The sequence below is a fragment of the Acinonyx jubatus genome, chromosome C2 (genome assembly GCF_027475565.1).
Source record: "Acinonyx jubatus isolate Ajub_Pintada_27869175 chromosome C2, VMU_Ajub_asm_v1.0, whole genome shotgun sequence".
In the NCBI taxonomy this organism is placed as follows: Eukaryota; Metazoa; Chordata; class Mammalia; order Carnivora; family Felidae; genus Acinonyx; species Acinonyx jubatus.
This window is the reverse complement of record NC_069384.1, coordinates 93,615,197-93,631,995: the sequence shown is the minus strand read 5'-3', so window position 1 is coordinate 93,631,995 and position 16,799 is coordinate 93,615,197. Positions and strand designations below refer to the sequence as shown.

The following is a 16,799-nucleotide window of genomic DNA, read 5'->3' as shown; positions in this document are numbered from 1 at the left end:
TTGTCTTCTATATTTTAGGAGCATGTTAGGTCTCATCAAAGAATATAAGGCATTTAAAATGTTACTTATCATTAAAAAAAGCATTTTATTATAATTTAAAGAGAGAATATGGTTTAAAATAATTTATTTCTAATGTCAATAATTCTGAGTAAAATATAATAATATTAGCTATGATTTATTTAAATTTATAATACGTTTTCCCCGTGGATTCATTTTCCTTATCTTTGACATTTCATGACAAGATAAAAGAGATTTTTAAAAAGTCAAAACTATTTAGAAATATTTAGCTTGTCCAAAGCCCATTGAATTAAAGAAACTCTCATTTGTAAAAATGACCTAAATTTTTCTAAACACTGTATCTAGGAAAAGTTTAAAGTTCTGACCTGCTTTACAACTTCACTTTTAATTAGAATTTTTTTTTGTTTCTTCATTATTAAAAAGTTATCTTTCTTGAAACACTGGAAGTAATTGCAAATTCCTTTTAAGTTTACTTGGTAATAGCTTGGACGGTGAGACGTATATGAGACTCCCGAGGTAACAATAATGAGTAACTCGAAGGTAATACCCCAGTCAAAGAAAATTAATCTTCCATTGCCAATAGTCTACATGCTTAGCTGCAGTTTTGTTCCTTATCCATCCACTCTGGAAAAATTTACAATAGCAAAGTTATAGAAAATAGACACAATCTAAAATTGACACCATTGGGTTCAGATCCATTTTCATACATTTTATTTTCTGACAATACCAATTTTCTCCATATAATGAGTTTTTGTGGTAATTTATTGCTTGGCTGTCTCAAGCCTGAAGCTAAAAAAAATTTCAAAAAAGAGAAAAAAAAGTGCTATTTAGTATGGAAATATTTGAGAAATGCACACCTAAAAAAGAAATACGGCAAAATGGTAAGATTTTTTTGACTATGGAGTAAATGTGAAGATAGGAGACTCTTACCCAAAGGCTTGTTTGATGTAACACTTTTTAGAATTAACTTGATCCATATTTTTTCATTAAAAAAAACTCTTATTTAATCTGACAATTATGTAGACTTTACCTCAAAAGGTGCTCTTTTGGGTCTCTTTTTAGAAACAATGTAGTTTATTCAGACTTTAGTTCAATTTTTTGAATTATTAAAATAAAGGTTAAAAGTTTTTAGGCTGGTCTTTTTTTTTACATATGAAAATAATTTATCTCCTTTTTAGGAAATCTTAAGAAGTGACATTGGGGAAGTTACTTAACTCCAGCATCCTCATCTGAGAAAAAAAGCTTTTAGATCACTAGCTACTGTTCAAGTTTTGTCCTGTCTATGGGTGTGCGATGGGATTTTTCAGATTCTTACACAATAACAAAAATATAGTGCTAAAGCCAGTATTTGCTTATGTATCAATCTTCATGTCATATGTTTAACTGCTAGAGTGAAAAGAATATTTTCAATGATTGTATTAAATAATCACAGACTATATTGCACAATCTTATATCCCATTAGAAAGGAATGCTAAATTCATGGACACTCCTTGAGACGGATTTTCATGAAAAATCAAACTGTTAAATTAACAATAATAAGCAACATGTTTTCCAAGAATTTTGAAACTTCTCATTTCAATCCTGGGTTATCTAAATGGCAAATCAGTCACAATGGAAGGAAGCCATATTGAACCCTGTGACTGAAGATGGGAGAAAGGTTTAATTCAAGGTTTCTCAGCTGTGGCACTATTGATGTTTGGGGCCAGATCCTTCTCTACTCTGGGTGGCTCTCTTGGCATGGTAGGATGTATAACAGCATCTTTCTGCTCTACCCACAGGCTACCAGTAGCACTGCCCCCCACTTCCAAGTTGTGATGAACAAAACCACCCCAAACTTTGCCAAATATCTCCTAAGGGGAAAGAAGGGGATGGAAGGAAAAGGAGAGGTGGAATCGTCCCTGGGGGAGAACTACTGAGTTAGGCAGAACCAAGTAATCCTGTATTTTTAGTGGTTTGGATCAGTGATATTCAAGGCATAGGGTTAACAGAATCACCTGGAGGATATTTTCCAATCACACATGGTCCGAGATTTTGGTGTGCCACTTACATCACCTCAATTACTTATACTTCTGTTGCTATCTCTCATCTGTGTCCAGGGTATGAGAGTAAAGCAAAATAAATAAAGCAATTTTTAAAAAGCCTAAAATATCCTGGGTTAACCAGATGAAATCCATTTTCCTCACGACAACCACCTTCAAGCTGAAATCTTGTGAGATTTCCCTTGAGTTGCGCACACACACAACCCTTTTTCTGGCAGCCATAGCACCAGACTATCGCTTTCTGTCTTCAACCATGTGGGAAAAAACTGATAAAAGGTGTAATAATTGCTGTCCTTCTGACTATGATGAGGGAAAGTTCAGGGCTGTGGTACAAAGCAATGAAAAACGTTCCTCATTTTGCTCTCTTATAAATGCCGTCCACACACTGTAGACACATAGAGTCTCATTCTTTTATGAGCAGTAATCTTTTACCTAAGAAATAACATTCTAAACCACTCTGAATGGTAAGGCAGTCCTAATTCTGAAAAAGAGAGGCTCTTTGGTAAAGGTCAGAAGCATAGGATCCGGCTTCTCCCACCTGCCAAAATGGCACCATGCCGCGGGCTCAAACTAGCATGAGGACTGCCTCTTGGCTTTCTCAAAATGGTCTCGCACACGTGATCTTGAGTGATCCTAATCAATCTTACGACCGAGGCAGAGCAGGTGCCTTCATCCCCATCTTACACATGAAGAAACTGTGGCCCAGAGAGGTTAGGAAACTGGTCCTGGCCAGTTATTTACTCGGGGGAGCTAGAATTTGAATGCAGCTTGCTGATTCCAAAGCCAGCGCTTTTTCCATGTCGTTTCACAAAAATAGTGCTCAGCAGAGCTACAGCCTTAAAGCCATAATAGTAGTCTTCAGATTCCATGCACTCAGGACTCTTTGCAAGGCCTGTCTCTGAAAACAAACAACAGCACAACTCCACTGTGCTGTATTCATGCAGGTCTGACAAACAGCAGGAAGGCAGTCATCCTTCTTAGCAAGCTACCTAAGATTGACAAAGCCATATATTTTTCTAATGGAAAAATGTCTCCGCAGATAAGGAAATAAAGTCACTTAACTCGCCAGGATTCATTAACTAAAGTTGATGTTGCTGCCGATGCTGTAGTTAATGTCCCACAAAATTAATCTAACAATACCCAGTAACTCCTTGTTCACAAATCACACATTATAAATTTGGAGTGCTTTAGAATGATGTCTCTTTCTCTGTTAGTAAAACCGCCATCCCCTCGCGAGGCTGGTGAGCACAGGTTAAGAGCTCGGGCGTTGCTATTGGAAGATGCTGGAATGAAAAACTGCCAATAACAAAGCACTAATGTTTATCTTTAGCTAGATTGGAACATTGGAAAAGTGACATTTTGGCTTCGAAGGAAGGTCTCTGGAGCTTTACCCGAGTGTCTGAGGGCCTCAGGCTGGCTGCCATTGAAGGGGCTTGCCTTCCAGCAGACCACTCCAGAGGAGTGAGCTTTAAATCTGTGATCCAACAGGCCACTTTTCTGAATGTCAACATCAGGAAATCACCTGTATATTTACATCTTGTGACAGCATGACCAAGAAAAGGTAATACTAACCTCATCTATAGCTTTCTTATAGCTCTGAAAAAGGAGGAACCCAATCCAGAAGAATCCACAGGAGGGGGAAAAGCCAGAAGAAAGAGAGCAGGTTAGACACAAAATGGGAATTGTTAGTACACAACTGATAAATGCAATAGCAGAAAGGGCGTCAACCCCAAATGGGGCAAATTCCCTTCATTATTACTCTCACTATGCTTCCTTACTTAAATATGTAAAAACCAGAGTAAACCAAAAAGCCTTTGCATTCATTTCATAGAAAAGGTTCTCAGAAATTTTAAGTAAAGTATGCGGATGGATAATAACTCATCCCAAGTTAATTTCCAGCTTTCAAATATCAGCCTCCATGCTCTTATTTCTTTCGCTAAAACTATCTGGGCTCTGTCATGTCACAGCAGTGAAGCTAGATTTCAAGTTGTCAGGCCCATGGTCAAACCACGCTTATCATGTTTTGGTCCAGAAAAATGGAGTCCTAAAGGCATGAAAAACAGCATAAATTACATTAATTCATATGGAAAATAATATGGGGAGAGGGCAGAGTAGACAACAGAAACCCAAAGAAAGTGCCCACATCCCTTCAACTGCTAGCTTGAACATCTTTTTGCCAAAGCTGCTGAGTAGAAATTATGTTATGATAGGAGTTATTTCCCACCTTTTTTATTCTGTAAAGTAGTGCTAATGATTGGCAGAAAGCCTAATGGCAGATAGGCAATCTGAGTCTGTCCAGTTCTTTCCTAATCAGGTATTACTTTCTTCTGGATACTTCTAGCATCCATTCTTCTTCTTACTCTCATTAAGTTTTGTTTCATAGTCATGGGTGTATCCCCAACTACTGTGTCCTGTGGCTTTTCTGGTAATGTAAAAGAGTTCAAAAGCACTCACAGCTGGTCGACTAGGTCGGGTAATGTCCCTGGATTCTTCTGGCTTCACCTTGGAAGGCTCATGGGGGAGCACAGGTGATCCTTCCGACTTACTGTTGGCTAGGTAGAAAGACAGGGATCAAGAAAAATAATGACCATCAAAAGTGTTGACTCAAGTTCTAGAGTTCTGTGGTGAGTCATCCTTCGGGATTACTCGGGATACATCATTCATTTAGGCAAATCCTCAAACACATCCATGAAAAAATTGTTAATATTCAGGCAAACGCACTTAGGCTTGTAAACTGGAAGTCACTAATAATAGTAAGAAAAACTAGCACGTACCAGCACCACCACCATTTACTGAGTGCTAAATGTGTGTCAGGCTTAATGCTAAAAGCCTTCTATGTCAACTGTCTCATCGAATTCTTGCTGCAACCCAATGTATGGCCCTCTTTTCCCATTTCACTGTTCAAAACAGACTTAGAGAGATGGCATACTAGCCTAAGGTCATGCTGAAATTATGGGCAGAGTTGGTATTCTGTCTGGCTTACCCAAGTCCTATTCTCGGTAGTACACTAGACCAGCTTCTGTGTTAGCATTCTATGGTTGGTTTCTTCTTGTACCACTTACCCGTCAGAGTAGGTTATTTTGAGGGAGTGTTGTGGGAAAAAGTAGAAACCTATTTTATGTGATGGAATGGTTTTTAAATGGGGGGCAGGGGTTGTCTGGGTCCTTTAAGGAAGAAAGAATGAGGTGGGGACAGGAAGGAGAGTATTGGTGACAAAGGGGAAGAGCCCCAGAATGGAGGATGGGGGAGGTCCACCAACAGCTACGGAGTGAAGAGTATCTCTCAGATTTTTTTATAGGTACAGAAAAAACAATCTGGCATCAGAGAGATTCTTTTACTGTAAAGTGGTCTTTCATGGGCAGAAACACATCAGGGATACAACAGTGTTTTTAACCCAGAGGAACTAGGGGCCAAAGGAAAGAAGATAAGAATTAAACCCAAACCGGATCAGAGAATTACAATGATACGCATAACTTTAGTTTTCTTTAGTTTTCTCTAAGGATATTAAGATGCTTGTGAATAGAAAAAAGATAAATGAATGGCACTTTTCTCAATTAAGTAAATTTATATTTGAAGTAAAGCAACAGAAGTACACATAGCTATGTGCTGCACCACTGAGGTCTGAAGAATGCATATGGAGGCAGCCATATCCCGGTCCAGAGAAATGAGCACTGCACGCCAGATTTCAACCTTTCCAAAATGGAAATACAGTGACTCTACTTATTTAAAACCTTAAAAAGCTAATATGTGGCAACCTATGATTGTGGCTAATGAAGAGGCTAAGAAAAAGGGCTGGTGGTTTTTCTCAGAGCACAGTAATTTGTTAATATTTATCAAATTGCACTTAAAAAAGTTCTGGTGTTTATTACTTGGAAGCAAAATTATCTTCTGAAGGTTATTCAGAAAGAGTAAATTTTGATTAGCTAGAAGCAATGTGTTGTCATGTGTAATTAGCTGGACATGCTAATGTTTTTCACAAGCTTCCTCATTAATGAAAACTAAACAGTGATAAATGACTTGAATAAATGGTCAGAGAGGCTCATTTTTTATCCCTCTTTGGTAGGAATAACTAGAAGAGTGAAATATACTTTCTAAGTCAAAGAGTTTATTTCTTCTTTAAAATGTGTATGTGTTCTACGTTAGTCTTTACCGAATCCCACTTTGAGAGATCCTTAGTATCATGAAATATATTCACACACAAAGGGAAGACTGGCATAATGGGAAGAGGATACTTGGGGGTACATGAAACTCTAAACAGACAACAAATGGAAATGGGAATTCAGGTGACTCAAAAGTAATTATATTTTCAAATAAGACCAATAGTCTATGATCATCCCGGAAAACAACGTGATCTGCAATTAGAAAAGATTTAGTCCACACTGTGACGTCACACATGTATATGACTGGGGATGGCGGTTCACTCATCTAAGGAGACTGAGGCTCCAGGAAGTCAGGACTCTGTGGCATCACACAGCGGTGGCCATGCCAGGAGCAGGAATCACAAAAGTCAGGAAGTAAATGGATTCCATGCCCCCCGGCTCTCTCCTCCAGGCAATGTTGTTGGGAAAGGTGGGGGAAGGTTTACCTCGAACTCTGGTTCGCTCGCTGGACCCCGCTTGCGATCCAGGCTGAGAGCCTCCTTGGGAGCTGGGCTGGGAGCTGGGGGTGCTGGAGCTGGAGGAACTGCCGCTGCTGGTCCTCTGCAAGGGGCTCTCCAAGACAGGCTCCGTTCTCCGGAGGTCAGGATTGCTGTGTGGAAGGCAGAACACGGTGACTACACCCTGGACACCTTGCCATCCACAGACACAGTCCAGTCCAGTCCCACCCCCGGTGCAAAGGAGCAAAGAGAGCACATGTGTGACACTGCACAGAAGGGGTCAACGGAAATGACAGTCATGTCGTCCTCTGTGGAGCTCCCAGCCAGATACTGCTGGATGAGATGAACTCTTGACCCAGCTCCTGGATCATTACACTAAAGTATTAGCTCTGAAATGGTGCTCGTCAAAGGAGGCTTTCTTTGAAACCCTTATTCCTGTGTTCATTGTAAAAAAAACAAAAAAACAAAAAAACAAAAAAACAAAAAACCTTGAAAAATATTAAAAGATAAAAGAAGGAAGCAACACATTCAATCTCTGACCCAAGAGACATCCAACTATATTTTACTATTTGGTAGAGTATCTTCTAGACTTTTGTATATACAGAAGCATGCTGTATGTTCGGTTTTGCAGCTTTTTTCCACCCTCCCTTAGCACTGCTTTGGGAGCAGCTTCTTATGCTTACAAAAATAATAATGGCTGCATAATAATCCAGTATAGGGAAGAATTAGTTTAACTATTCCTCTACTGCTGGATATTAAGCTACTTCCAATACATTGCCGTGACACACGACATTGACATAAGTATCTCCAGGCACCTGCACATCCCAGTCACATCTCTTTCCTGGAACTGGGATTGTTGGGTGGAAGGATATGAACAGGGATGAGTGTGTTGCATATGAGTTTGTATGTGGGTGTGTAATGTTATTACTGGTTTTTGCTGAAGTGTATGAAAACGGACCATCTTACTGAATTCTTACCACGCTTTAGGATGAGCAGTTTGCTACTTTGTAAAAAAAAAAAAATCTATCTTGTTGTTGTAATGTTGTTTTAAAACATTACTCTTGAGGTAGAATAATTCTTATTCACATTCATTTGACGTTTATAATTCTTCTGTGAATTGCTTAATCAAGTTCTCTGCTTACGTAGTTAGTGGTATATTTGCATTTTAAATTTCTTTCAGGAAGTCTTTATATACTTTGGCTATTATCAAAAGGAGGTGTGTTTTAAAATAATTATTGGGCGCTAATTCAAGAATAAATACTTTCATAAAATCTTATGATTATTCACCTTTATATGTAAACTGCCCCCAAAATAGTGGTATTTATTTGCTCACTCAGCTGGTCTATACCAAGCACTGGGTCAGGCATTTGAGATATGGTAATGAACAAGACACAGTCTTGTCATCTGCCGGTTTAGCCGGACGCACACAGCCAATTTCCTCCATGCTTCGCCTGCAGTGAGCACAGGGCAGCATGGGAGCATGGACAGAGCCACGTAAGCCACTTTTGGTGATCATAGAAGCTGTCCTAAGAGAGTGGTGGGAAACAGCTGCTGAGGTTTCTATGATTTTGTTATAAAAATAAGCAGCATCCTCAAAGTTTCCACAAAGCTCTTCCTTTTTAATTTACACCTTAGAGGCCTTTTCATTTATATAATTCTGGGCCTAAATTAGTGCATGGATAATTTAGTGAAACCTGCAACTCGAAGCTCAAATCCACTGCCATCCACCTGCCGAGGGCCCCTACATGTTTCCAATGTCTTCAGTTCTCCAAACAGAACTGCACACCTTAGTGTGATCACAGACTATGATTTTAATGCAATAATTCATGTTGAAATGCAATTTTAAGTCTTCATTTTGCTCCCCTCATTTCAAGACTGTCAAGTGCACACTAAACTGTGTGGGGTGTCCCATGTTTCATGTATAAAGATGGAAATAATATGGTCTCTTCCCTTGAGACGCTTGCATTTTAGTGTACCAAAAATCTGGCCACAGAATGACATCATTATAGCAGCAACTGGACCAAATAATTTCTGTTTTGAAAACTTAAGAACTTTGCTTTTGGTGATGTATCTTCCAAAAACATTTGATCAAGTGAGAAAATGTTTTAAATATTGGGTTATTGTAAGACATGGCTGGTGGCTCTGGAAAACATATGTGAAAATAAATATGTCCTCATAACTTAGGAATTTTTATCACATAAATATAGAATTTATGACAATATTTATCTTAAGGTTTTATGGTAAAGGAGTTGCTAAGTCAACCCAACAGTATGATCGACTGAAGCAGAAGTGATTATCAAATTTAAGGAAAATGTTTAAATTCTCAATATTTTTATAGGACTCTTTTGCATAGTAATTATTTTTGTGAAAACTGCTAGCACTTAATTGGCTAAAATAGATTTGGATCCATACTGGAACTAGCCCTGATTTGGAGAATACCTAAAATGATAAATGTATAATACTTATGCAGTATCCTACCTTTTGAATTTTCCTTAAAGAAACAATCTTATCTCCTTTTATTCCCAATAATAAATTATTTCCCCTGGTCTTGTTTGATTAAACAGTGATGGTCAGGAATTATTTATACATAATTAATAAAGTCCAAAGTTTTTTTTTTTTCTTTTTTCTAAAAATTGCATTGCCAGCCAACTGTATCACTGATTAAAGGTAATGGACATGCTAAGGCTTCTTGGTAGTTGCTTTCGTTTTGTAGAATGGTAATGTAGTGTTCTTTGTATTTAAAAATAAAAACAGTTATTGTGAGAAGGGTGGCTGTGAGCTCTGAGATATTTTTCTCTGGTGACTGTGGTGTGGTAGCAGGATCCAGCTACTTGCTTGAACACAGCACTCCTTTGGTAATTTAACCAATACCTTTCTGTGAAACAGCTGCTTTGTGAGACTGGTTGGACCAGTATGAGGGATGGAGGACAGCACAGGTCACAGGTGTGAGATGCAGCAGAATTCTAGACGTGAGAAACAGGCAGCGGAGACAACAGTGAAGAAGGCAAATCTCTGCATGCTATGCGTGAAAGAGCCCGTAAGTATTGTCGGAGTTTGGGGAATGATGAATGCAGCCTGGGGTCGTTGAGGTGGTGTCAAGAAGGAGACAGGACTTGACTGGGACTTTGAGGAATAAGCAGGAAGTCTGGGGGAGCGCCTGAGTGAAGACTCAGGGGCTGTGATTTTTCTGGGGCTAGCTGGTGTAGAGAGGACACCCACCCTGATGGAGTACTAAGTCTGTGTTAGGATAGCCTGGAAGAGTGGGTCATCAGAAGAAATGGATGCTTTATGCAGCAGTGCCTGTAAAGCTTGGTAGAGCGCACAGGTCTCCCCTGTGTGCAGGCTTATGGATGACTGGGGAGGAGACATGCAGGCTGACCAGGTGGGAGGCTGCTGCCATATTGATGATATAAGGCCTGGGCCCAGGCTGTCAGAGAGGGGCCTGGTCATTGGCAGAACCAGCTGGCAAGTGCATGTGTCTCGGATGGAGCTCAGAGCCTCTTTTGGCATGAAATTAATTGAATCCCATGGGTATTAAATCCGTGACCTGGGCCTCATTAGCACAGGCCCTTCTTACTGGAGCGAACCAGCATGGGTGCTGATCTTAATAGGTTGCTATTTTTGCTGCTGGAGACTGAAAGAAGTATTTAGTGTCTATACAAACACACATAGAAATAGGGGAAACTTCAAAATGCTTTTTCTATGTTTTTTTTTTTTTTGGAAAATATAAGTATTTAAAAAAATTTTATTAAAAAATTTTTAAAACCATTCTAATTTATTTTTGAGAGAGAGAGAGAGAGAGGAGGGGCAGAGGGAGAGGAGGAGGGAGACTCTCAAGCAAGCTCCGCACTGTGAGCACAGAGCCTGATGAGGGGCTCAAACTCATGAACTGTGAGATCATGACCTGAGCTGAAATTCAAGAGTCGGACACATAACCAACTGAGCCACCCAGGCGCCCCAGAAAATATAAGTATTTTGATAAAATGTCATACCATTCATATTTTTCTTTTCCTTATTGTATAGTAATCTGGTCTGGCCTTGGGGCCAAGAAGTCTGAGATAAATGCTTTTAGAGGGAATTTCAGAAGAATTCTATGAAATAATAGATCTCTCTTGTTCACATATCAACTGAAACTACTCAGATCCAAATGTGTAAAAACTTGAAAACATTCATATATACTTCTTCAAATGCTAACTTTTGGTTCAGACATTTGCCATCCCACAGACAATGCCACGGGCCTGTAAAACACACAGTAAAGTGAAGATGTGGCAATTATTTCATTTACTTGAATCATATAAAAAGTCAAAACAGAAAATTAGGATTACAAAGTGATTTCTTGGCCCAAATACTTGGGCCAAGTCTGTAATTAACTGGCTGACTGCCAAAATTCACTTTACTTTGTTCTGTGATGACACAGCCAATGAGAACAAATGAGCCATAGGAAGAGAGGTTTGGGATGGGACAGAGAATTATTTTTTTAAATTAAGCATTTAGTCATTGGGTTTTGACTCGGTGCTTCTGGCTTACTTTAAATCTTTTCATATTCTGAATGTACTTGTTTGAGAAAATTTTAATTTGCTTTAAAAGAACACATGAATCAAAGTTAAATATTAAGGTACCTGGAATTTTTTAAAACGGTATTTTAAAAAATGAACAAACCAAATCTTGATTTAAACTCAACTAATCACTCTGACACCATAAGGCATCTGGGAGCCCACACAGCAGGTAGGAACTGCGCACAGATCTGCATATGCATGAGACAGAAGGGCAGGAACAGGTGTGTGGGGTTATGGTGATGGGGTGGAAACTGTCAAAAGCACCTAATGATATCAGTACCAGCTTGAGTAGGAAAGTTTGGGGGCTATAAATAGGTTCTATGGGACAACAACCACTAAAAGGTAGTCAATACCACAAGATGAGAATCAATAACCACAGGATTAAGAGGAGCTATTAACATTCTCACTCAATTACATGGTGGGAAAAATGGAGGCAAAATGGAGGCAAAATGAACAAATCAAGAACCCTCTTTCCTTTGGGAACACGATGCAGCAACACCAGCCGTGTTTATTGCAAAACAGGTAAGCATGGCATGGTACTTAAGAGTGTGGACTTTGGTGCCACAGAATGGTTGTGGACAATGGTTCAAATGGTGGCTCTATCACTTAATAATCTTGTCACCTTAAACAATTTAGTTAACTTGTGTTTGTCTCAGTTTCCCTTCTATAAAATAGAGGTGATTATAGCCACTACCTCACAGAGTTGCTATATGGTTTAAAGTTTATTTATTTTGAGAGTGAGAGCATGCACACGCACGAGCAGGAGAGGGGCAGAGAGAGAGAGAGAGAGAGAGAGAGAGAGAGAGAAAATCCCAAGCCGGCTCCGTGCTGTCAGTGCACCAGATGCAGAGCTTGATCTCAGGAATGGCAAGATCATGACCTGAGCTGAAATCAAGAGTCAGACACTTAACCAACTGAGCCACCCAGGCGCCTGTTAAATGGTTTAAATTAGTTACTATTTGAGATGCACACTGAAGAGTGCCTCACAAATAAAGATGTTCCAGATGTGTTTCTTAAATAAAGAAATAAATAAAAAAACCCAAACCAATTGGAAGGCAGGGATGCAAGGGGGTTGCCCAGTAACACTTTCCTGACCAGCTAATGTCAGCACAGCTGTTGTTCCTTGACACACACAACGATTCTAAGACATGTTCTTTACAGGGCTCTTTTTGATTTGGTGTAGTGTGTGTAGATAGGGGAAGTGACATAATAGGGAGTTTTTTTCTGGGAGAAGGAAGGCTTTTGAAAATAGTAAAGCTCTGCTTTTTCCTCACGTTGGAGGCATGCTTGCATCTCCCATTTTAACTCACCTCCAGAATCTTCCATTCAGGGTGCCAAGTAGCTTATTGACTTACACATACTGTTTCCTACATTCTCAGAATTTAGCATACATTCTGCAGTTACTGAATATACAATATCTTGCTTGGAGTTCATTAGTTTAAATTCAGAAGGCAAAAACTGAGCTCTTTAACCATTAGGCTCTACTTTCTAGTCTTCCTTTTTCCTGCTGGCTTAGCACAAAAGTGGCTTATTTCTCACTCATATCACAATATACACAGATCAAACTGGTCTCCTTGGTGGTTCTTCCTCAGGTGGGGACTTGGGGACTCAGGTTCCTTCCATGTCCAGACATTATTGTCTTAAATTTGTGGTCCCTACATTTGCTACAAAAGAAGGGAGCCTCTGCCTTCTTCCTATAATTCACATATTTACCTCAAAGCAAAGGAAGAAAGCAAGGCAAGAAATAGAATTTTGCCCCTAATAATGCCTATAGCTCCAAAGGGTAGCAGGTATGGTATATCCTCTGACCCATGGGCCCTAGACTCAGGTGGTCTTGGTTGAGTCACTGACTCCCAAGGTCCCATGCAGCCCTGAACACAGCAGGTCCTCAGTATACATTTGCTGAATTTAGCAAATGAAAATAATAACAACAAAACATCGTGAATTTGTCCTTTATTAGATGTGTGATTTTTCTTGGGATCCATTCTTACTTTGTTAATTTTCTACTTTCCCTTGAGGATCAATTTAAGGAGAAGGGCCGGGAGGATAAAAAGGAATACTGACCAACAACAAGAAGTATAGTTCATAAACATGGTAAAGGATGAATTCTTTAAAAGCAACCCTTTGTCATGGCTTCGTGGATGGCCAGTTGCCTGAAGAGTGGTACAAAAAGAACTATGAGAACTTCATTAAGACCAATATAAGATAGGAGAGTCTGTTTTACAGTAATGCCCCCAGCCAATCACATCTCCCATCGTCCGTGCCCTGTGTATTTTCTTTAGCGCACTGACTCAGGGCTTGCCCACATGACTTGTGGTTGCCAATGGGACATCAACAAAGATGACGCAAGCAAAGGCTTGAAAAGTGCTCCTGTACTGGGGCCCTCCCTCTCGGGAGGCTGTCCTGAGATTGCCAAACAGTAAAGAAGACCAGGATGAAGGTCCACATGAAGGTACAGCTGACCTATCAGCTCAGCGCAGCTGCATAAGTAGCCCAAGTGAGACCAGCCGAAAAACTTATTAGCCAACCCAGAGAATCGCAAGAAATAATAAATTGTTCCTATTTCAGACAACTAACTTTTAGGTGTTTTCTTATGAAGCAAAGGCAACCGAAACCAATAAACCAAAATCCTGAAGTAATAAACAGTAAATAACCAAAGAGTAAATAAACCAAATCCTGAAGCTTTAAAAAATGCAATCCAATTTAGACTGGCAAAGTCTGATTCACATCTTAAGTGTTGGTCATTTGGTGATAGCAAGAAGTAGGGGGTCCGGGAGGATTACTCTAGTTGGCAGGGATGGGGATTCTCCACCCCCTCCCCCCCAGTGCCTGATTTTCATTGTAGGTAAATAATTATTACCTCTTAGCTCCCTCCCTCCCTTCTCTGTAAGCAGAAAAATGTTAGCTGTTGCACAAAGTTTGCATTCTTTGGACAAAGTACAAATTTAAGTGGTTCCGAGGGAAAAGCTCATGTTTTACAAGCCACTGACCATCAAAAGCCAACTATCTTAGGCCCTAGTGTCATTAAAATAACACTTCAGAGGGAACAAAGAGCTGCTTTTTATTTGATTATATAATGATAGTTCTCTTTCTTTTTGGTTGATAGAAAGGAAAAAGATTTTAGTTGAAATGACGCTTGATCTACAGCCTCTAAAATTCTAAGCAACCGATCCCATGACCAGAGCCTTGAGGGCAGGGTCCAAGGGACCAAGAAGCACGGATAATTGGGGGCTTATTGCTGCTCGAAGAGGGGGACTGACAAAGTTCACGCCCGCAATCCCAGGGCTGATGCTCCTTTGGCTCCCGGTCACAGTACACTCTGGTCTTCCTCAGCGCTGCTTAGCAACGCCAGCTCAGGCTGGAGCTGACAAGTCACTGGGAAAAAAATGGCTCATTCAGAGCTTCCTGCTATTGGCAATCCCACTCAGAATGGGCTAACTTCTTCGCCCTGAAGGGATTACTGTTCTTAGTACAGTTCCATCTTATTTTTGGACTGACCTCTTTCTAAAGCTCTTCATGTGAAGAGGAATATTAAAGCTTCACGATCAAAAGCATTCCCTATATTAAAGATACGTACAAATAATCATAACTTTCATTTCCAGTCTCTCGTTCTTACTAGCTAGGGAGAGTCCTTCTCTCGTGAACACAGTGAAGAAGAACATAACGGCCTGCCCAAGCTCATCCTTTTTATAGTCTCAGTAGAAACCATTTGCTATTTCAGTTGATCCTAAAAAGTGGTGTATTCATCATGAAAAATCTGAGGGAAGCTCGATGAACTGGAGAAGCAAACGGCATAGAATCAGCTCAGATACAGTACAGATATTGCTTCCTTTCCAGATTCTCTTGAGACCTCTACACCAACTGGTAGGTGAATGCAGTTTCCTCACTGTAGGAATATCCACTGTTGACGGAAAATTCTAGGAGAGCACAGAGTAGCGGTGGAAGCATAATTGTATCTCAGTGACCCTCCATAATGCCAAAGAGGTGATTTTTTGCTAAGAAATAGTTCTTTTGTAATTTGTCAAGCTAGGGAGCTCTGCAGCTGGCCACTAATACATTTCTTTGGCAATTACTTTGTAATGTCTTAATGGCTCCGAGGGTACATTTCTTGACCTGATGCTAAAAATCACCTCAAACCAGGCTGTCTTGTTCTGCTGACTTCATGAAATGGCCTCTTAAGTAATGGTTTGGGGTATTCCAACCAGACTTATATTTGCAGTTTTACTCTCAAATTTTAAAAATGAGGTACACTTGGTTGGCTTCTGGGATGCCTCACTCACTCATTTATTCATGAGCCCTCACTCTGCACTGATTTCTGTGAAAGGTGACTGAAGAAATAAAAGGTGTATCTTCCGGCCCCACAGAAGCTTACAGTCCAAGTGCCCAGTCAACATGTCTCTGAAGTGAAACAAGGACAAAACCAATTTTTAGGAAAGCAATAATGACAGTGGCAGGTGGGGTTTTTTCCTCTACCTTAACCATCTTCCTTCCCTTACCTTGCTCTGATGGGTTGAGATCCCAGTCTGGGTCCCAGAGCACTACCGTTTCCAGGAGAATTCTTTCTGGCTAATGCTGGGGATATAGAAGTTGTTCTTTGAGGCACCTGAAAGAAAACCGGAATTCAGAAATATTTTCCATAAAATAGCTCCCATAGGCTCCTACCTGAAAAGCAGCCTAACCCTTTTCTAAAATTTACCAGGAGTTACAGAAACAGGCAAGCAATAGTGTTCATTTTTCAAAGAAATATTTAACTCCCTAAACACAATCAGACAAAAGACACTGGCTGAGGCACATTCAGCCATCACAAAGGAGTACGGTAACTATAAAAACAAATTAAAAAGGAGACCAAGCTAATTATTTTGATTCACTGGGCTAAAATAACCGACCTCCTTTGCTTGTGTAAGAGTGGTGAATATCAGATATTTCTTTGGGGGTACCATCAACTCAGCTGATCATTGGAAATTTCATCAGATGAGAGTCATCCAGAGAAGCTGAGCTACGTCACAACTGATAAACAGGCAAGGAAATGATGACATCTGGGGAGAAACTAGGGTATCAGGCTAGAACTTGGGACATAAGCCACATGTTGCTGAGCTCAGAGAAACTACTTCAATAGATTCTATATGTTTCAATTTCCTAATCAACTTGCAATCACTAATTAGAAACAAACCCCTAGACACTGTGCTTTGGAAGGTCAATTTGCAAATGTAACACAAAACAGGATTAATATTGAAAATACTGGCAGGGTCTTCAAAAAGACTATGTGTGTATCATCAGACACAGAGTAGGAACATGTATCATTATTAGCTTATCTGACGAGGCCTAAGGTGGAATTTATGTATGTCTCATTTCATTAAACATTTTTAATGAAATCAAATATTGTAAGTGTACTAAAGGGGCCCAACATGAGGGAGGAGAATAATACTGTATGAAAGTGAGCAGGAAATGAAAATGTAGATATCCCGTGATAGCTAATTGGGTTAAACATTTGTCAGGTACTTCTGTTTCATTCACTTCTTGGGGCTCTTTTAAAGTGGGTTTGTGGTTTTTTTTTTTTTAATGTTTTTATTTGTTTTCTAGAGACAGAAA

At 39.8% G+C, this 16,799-nt stretch overlaps 1 protein-coding gene across 8 annotated transcripts in view; it reads right to left on the bottom strand.

Moving 5' to 3' along the window:
• The window catches only part of TNIK (TRAF2 and NCK interacting kinase), a 392,286-nt gene that overhangs the window by 41,976 nt on the left and 333,511 nt on the right, over window positions 1-16,799 (bottom strand). For 5 of the 8 annotated variants that reach the window (XM_053221211.1, XM_015088561.3, XM_053221210.1 and 2 more), the window contains 4 exons: window positions 15,707-15,813; window positions 6,643-6,806; window positions 4,512-4,609; window positions 3,630-3,653 (listed from right to left, as the gene is read on the bottom strand). In XM_053221211.1, coding sequence (XP_053077186.1) covers window positions 3,630-3,653; window positions 4,512-4,609; window positions 6,643-6,806; window positions 15,707-15,813 — 393 coding nt within the window. The remainder of the gene's footprint in view (window positions 1-3,629; window positions 3,654-4,511; window positions 4,610-6,642; window positions 6,807-15,706; window positions 15,814-16,799) is intronic. The other 3 variants (XM_027061444.2, XM_027061449.2, XM_027061451.2) reach the window with 1 other exon arrangement.